Source organism: Poecilia reticulata, linkage group LG11, assembly GCF_000633615.1.
Source record: "Poecilia reticulata strain Guanapo linkage group LG11, Guppy_female_1.0+MT, whole genome shotgun sequence".
Taxonomy (NCBI): domain Eukaryota; kingdom Metazoa; phylum Chordata; class Actinopteri; order Cyprinodontiformes; family Poeciliidae; genus Poecilia; species Poecilia reticulata.
The window spans coordinates 10,625,168-10,631,229 of NC_024341.1; the positions used below are offsets into that span (position 1 = coordinate 10,625,168).

Below are 6,062 nucleotides of genomic sequence, written 5' to 3' on the forward strand. Positions count from 1 at the left end.
GCTGACTGGTCATGTGATCAGCGGAAAGAAGCTCATTAAATGTGACTTTTATGAAATTCTTAGTTGTTCTTTTATTCAGAGCAAGATGTTTTTTTGCTTTTCATGTGGTAAGTGGTTTAAATTATGCTGTAACCAGTTGTAGACAAGCTGATAACACTACTAGAGCTGATACGGAGTCCCCAAACAAGTGCAAACACTCATATATCATAAAGAAATACCCCATGAAGTATATTAATAAATATATTTTCTACAGTTGTAAGAACTATTATATCCTAAAGGTCACATTGTTCAACAAAGGATGGACTAGGAATTTGTGAACTTTGAAAAAAAAAAATTCTAATAAGAATAAATTAAGAGAACTAGGTGGTCTATGTTTTTCGGTTTTTCCAGAACATTTTATGTTAAAATTGTCCACAAGTTTACGATCAAGGCTCATCCTAAAATGATTTTTCTCCCTATTTATCCTGTCTAAAAGTCTTGTCCTTCCACTCTTGTAAAGAAATTCCTGGATCATTAAAGGACTTGGTTACTCTAGGTCAGTACGAGCCACGGTCCTTCACCACTGATTGTTAATTGACATACCTATTCAGAATCTTTCTCCTCATTCTTTCCATTCTTTTATTCTTTCAATGTATAATCAATATAATAATATTTAAAGTCATGCATCCACCCAGGGGGGTAAACAAGTTCAGGAAGGAAGTAAACCTATACATCTTATTGATGTATTCTGTCAGTGTCTTCGAGATGCTGCTGTAGTGATGTTTCAGGAATAAGACTCTGCAACGTTTTATTTGCTCAATGTATCTAATCTGTTTCCAGTTAGAACCATGACTTTGAGAGGTGACTCCTGTCCTGGCCGTTTATCACTCTGTTGTGAACCTCTGCGGTGAATGCTGAAGGTCACATTCTAAGGATGCCACAGCAGGACTACGTCATCTGCCAAAAAACAAAGGTGCAACCCTGAGGTTCAAATCCAGACAGTCCTGTCTTCATAACTACATGTTCTACACACAAACAGAATCCAGCCTGCTCTGGATTTTTTGCATCACATGGACCCAATAGCCAATAACAAGACGCTGTGCCATTTGAAACTCAAGTTTGAAAATAATTTGATTTTTGATTTTTTTTTTTTAATCCCCATAAATGTCTTCTACGTGTAACTTCAGCGTAATTTTCACAGTTATTTTAAACTCCCTCTGCCAAGTAGGCCCAGCAGAGATGATGATACCGTGTATCAAGAAGGACTACCTTCCACTAAGACGAATGTCTGTTTTTAGCACTTGTCCTATGAAACAACCGGTATCTTTGTGCCAGCTTGATCTCTGCCATTTCTGAGGTCAAACGAGTCAGGCCGATGTGCCTTTTAAAACGGCTTTATCAAAATAACGCCTCCAAACACGAGGACACCAGCAAATGGCCGCTGCAAGACAAAACTGAAATCTCTGATACTTCCTACAGATAATCATGTTACACATCATTACTCCTTTAAATGTTCCCGATGCTCCGCGTGGTGGTTAGAAGCATAAATAATGACCGTCGTTGCTATTGCCATCATTATCAGAGGCAAGGCAGTTCAAGAGTGCTATTATCATCATTATTACAGCTAATATCACTGATGATGAGGCTTTCATGACCTTTCGCTGGCCCTTGCTAAAGTATTGTCATGGAAACAGACGACAGCAAAGTGCACGGCATTGCTGAATTACTCTGTGAAGCTATTTATGACCAAATGGGGCTTGAATGTTGCTCTCGTCTCTGTACACTAAAGAAGCGATGGAGCGGCGAGCCTGAAGGAGAGACGTGTGAGAGTCGGGGTGGGGGGCGGCATGAACGGAAGAAACCGACCCAAGAATAAAACAACTGTTCCAAGACTTGAAACGAGAGACTAAAGAGGGAGAAAGCGCTGAAGGCACTGAAGGGCATGTGACCAGAGAGACACAAATACTGTTTAATGACTGAAAACAATGACACCAATTCACAGAAATACCAGCAGCCATGTAAGAAAGAAAATAATTGGTGCTAAGGAAATAAGCAGAGCATTCTATTCAACTGTTAAATCCCCAATAAATCTTCATGAGCACAATATAAATAGTCCCTGCTGAACGGACGTCATTTGAACCGTTTCCTATTGTGATCCAAACGTTGCGACTTGCAGACTGTGCTGCAAATCGGTTGCTTCGCAGCCTCTTAAATATGACCAAATGCAAACCAAGCTGCACTTGGTGGCAAACCCTCATAAACATTTATAAGAATAAATGCATATTTTATTGTAACTTCCACAGGAAAAAAAAAAAAAAATCCACAATTTGAGAGTATTTAAACTAAATCATTGATGGCATAATGAATGATGCCCCTAATAATCTTTTTTTTTTTTTTGCAAATAAACATAGCTTTTAATGTGTAGTTAATGTATTTAAATTGATCAATATCTAAGTACTTCTTAAATGTAATCCTCAGCTGTCCGCTTGTTGTTGATGCGAACAAATTTGTACTTAAAATCAGATCAACAGATAGTAATAAATAATTTGACATAAATGTGCATCTTTTTGCAACACTGAACAATGAACGATTTAAATAAAAGCATTTGGTATGCTTTCGACTTTTGTCTCATTAATTGTAATTTGTTAGCCGTCCACTCAAATGTCAGGATGGTATCTGTGGAAACTTTAAAAGTAGACTATCGCTCCAGTTAAAACATAATTCGAGAGACTATGCAAATTCATGCATGGATAAGTATACTGTGTGTCAACTACAATGTGTTCATAAGCAAACTGGTTCTTTAAGAAGCACAATAAAACAGTAACTGGCCTTTTGGTGTCTTCAGGAAAGACACTTTACTTGATTTTTAAAATTCCTCCTCAGCACCATCGTAAAGTTTCACGTTTGCTTTACGTTGTTTTACTCAGACATGTTCAATCAAGTTTTGTTTTTTTTAATGTTAATTCTTCAACCTTACAGGAAATATGTAGGCCTGAATTTTATTGCATCAGTCAGTAAACATATTGCGAGAAAAACAAAAATCAACTTTTAATAAATTAGACAAATTAAAACCAGCTCACAAGAGTACCTTCAAGTACATATTACAAATCACTGTGAGGGTAAATAATGAAGAGGTAAAAACAGACAGAGGAAGGCAGTGCCGCTCTCAAACAGGCATTATTGGTCCCTACAATTCTCGACAACTAGCAACAATTTACTCCTTTTAAACATTAAGAGCTTGAGGTTTGTTGAATTGGTTCACCTTATTTGACAGATATACTATACACACATCACCCATTTACAAACATAAGTACACTTAGTCACAGTTGACCTCCAGTGTCAGGGCAAAAAATAGCAATGGCAGTTTTAAAAATAGGGTTAGATAGGGTAATATGTTAAAAATAAGTCTAAAAAAATTAGATTTCTCTGTCAGATTAGCCCCAAGTTTTTATTTATTTTAACATAAAAAGGTATCTCATGCTTTATAGCAGCATTTTAATAAACATGCATCCTTTTTTTAGATCTGCAGGTGGGGTTGGAATAATTATCTGACTGCCAAATTTGGGCCAAGTTTTAGATATTGTACAGCTTCACTTTTGATGATCAAATTTTCTATGGCAGGAGCTGAATGTTGAATCAAAAAAGCACAAATTCTGTTTGCAAAACCTTTTAAACAAGCCAATATCAAGCCGTGTACTTAATATTGGCGTAAAACGTGACGGCAGGAAGATTACTGCAGTCGCTTCAAATTAAAAAATACCCTTCGGTTTTCAACGTCTTGTTTCTGTTCATTTTGAAATCTTTAGGTGTACAAATATTAATAAAACTTGAAGTATTGTTTGTCCTTTAGTTTGAATATGTAGTGAATATCAAAGACTTCAAGTCCCACTCTCTTATAAATAAATAATTTGTTAGAATTTCACATCTGATAAGTAAAAAAAAAAAAGCTGTGATGGACATGTTACAGAAATTTAAAATATATGTAGTATTACTTCAGTGTTCTGACAATTAAATGTTGCAAATCAAAAATTAAACATTGAATCTGTCACATGTAAAAAAGTAAAAATACAAATCAAACCTGGTTTCCTTTAGTATTTATTTGATTACCTCATATTTCCAGCGCTAATGTCTTTCATGAAATTATTCAAACAGCCACTGTGGCACTAGAGACAACCTGCACAGCAAATCAACTAAAGACCAATCACCCGGAAGCAGCTCCAAATGCTATCTTTGATGCACTATTTCTGCATTTGTTTCTTTATTTTATTTATTTCCACAAATAAATACTTATTTGACAACTTATTCGCGTGTCGCACTGTGAAAGTTTTGGCACTTGATAGGCGAGGACCAGAATATTTTTAATTACACTAATGCATAAAGCCTTAGAGTTAAAAGCGGCAGTTCTTTCCTTTTAACGTGACTGAACATAGAGTTTCTAAGAGTGCAATACAGTCCTAAAATACTTCAAGAAAGTGCAAAAACAGGAAAAAAAAAATCACAGCTAGTTTTTGACATCTCTTAGTGAGGATTTATCCAACTACTGCACCAATAACACTGTAACAGAAAAAAACCATGTATAAATACAGCAGAGCATTTTTAACATGCTTGAAAAGTCAATAAATGTTTACTGTATGTATTTTTTGTCCTCTGTGGGATCAACTCTGAAATTTTTGTCGTTTAAACACCTGCGAGAAAATATTATCCAGATGTGGTTGCAACAACAAAGAATGTCCAGACATCCATATATGTACACTTTCCAGAAGTTATGTCATATGCAGCCCAAGTAATATTCTACTGTGTGTAACAGCACATGCCTATTATCTTGTATCAAAACACAGTCAACTTCATTGAAAGAAGATGCAAGAGCAGCCAAGTTATTAACTCGTGGATCAAATAAGGATTAGATCCGTTAGGTGGCTCACAGAGAAAATATTGCTTGTTCTAACCAGGTTTTGGATGTCTCAGATGTAGCTCTCCTGCTCCTCCTTCATTGGGGGAAATGTCTGTGTGGCAACATCCGATTCCCGTGAAATAGAGACCTCACTTGTTGCGTCTCTACCGATTCTCTCCACCTCGATCACTTTCCTTTCTGCCTTCACAGTGACGTCCGGTTCCTGTGCGGTTAAGTCTGCCACGAGTAGGTCTGGGTTCAAACGGACTTGCCGGCTGTCGTGACCGTGCGCCGGACTCCGGCTGTTGTCTCGGCTTTGCTCCAAGTCCTGGCTGCTGAAGAAGATGCGGATCGTGTCTTTGGGCAAACCCAGCTGGGCAGAGAGGGTGTGGACTGCCTCTTCGTCTGGGTAGAGGCCAACATCCCGGATGAAGCTCTGCAGGATTCCCAGGGCGTCATTGGATACCGTCAACCTGTCACCTGGGACCTCTTCTTTAACAATTATTTTATTATCTGTCCCGGAGCAAACTCCAACCCTGCCATTGTTCTCGCTCTTGATGGCAGACCTCGTCGCGAACGTGTTGTTCTTGACATTTTCACTCCTGCTGTTGTGACTAACGTCGCCTTGACCTCCCAGGCGTATGGTCACATCCCTTTCCTGCACATCACCCTCTCTACCAGTGCACCCCACTCTTCCAGTAACGCCCCAGTCCACACCTGGATTATAAGCGTTTTCTCTCTCCCCTTCGGCCCATTCCTTACTGTCTTCCCTTTCGTCCGCCCAGCTGGGTCTGCTGTGCAGTTTTACTCTGAAGTGCCCCCAGGCGGCCCCGGCCTCAGACTCGGCAGGTGATGCAGCGCATGGCTGGGGTGGAGACAGCTCAAGGCCTGGCTCAGGCTGCAGTGGGTGATGGGGTTGAAGATGATGTTGCTGAGACATCATGCAGTTGCGTTGGTGCTGTTGAGACAAATACACAGTGATAAAGAAAAGGAAGAAGAATATACGATTATGGATGGAGATGCAGTGGTCAGAATTTTTTGCATCTGACTAAACAGTCCTAGTTGCAAATGCAAAAATTAAGAGACAGGGAACTTTGGTAAAAAAAAAATGTAATATATACTGTACAATTTGGCTGAAAAACAAACAGTTAAAATAAAAAAATAAATAAAATAAAAAAAATAATAAAAAAAA

General features: G+C 38.4%; 1 protein-coding gene across 1 annotated transcript in view; it reads right to left on the reverse strand.

Moving 5' to 3' along the window:
• Nucleotides 1–2,916: 2,916 nt before the first annotated feature.
• The window catches only part of LOC103472510 (DNA-binding protein SATB1-like), a 25,675-nt gene continuing 22,529 nt past the window's right edge, over nt 2,917–6,062 (reverse strand). Inside the window, 1 exon segment of the mRNA XM_017307655.1 lies at nt 2,917–5,914. Within this exon segment, the coding sequence (XP_017163144.1) occupies nt 4,941–5,914 (974 nt within the window). The 3' untranslated portion in view covers nt 2,917–4,940.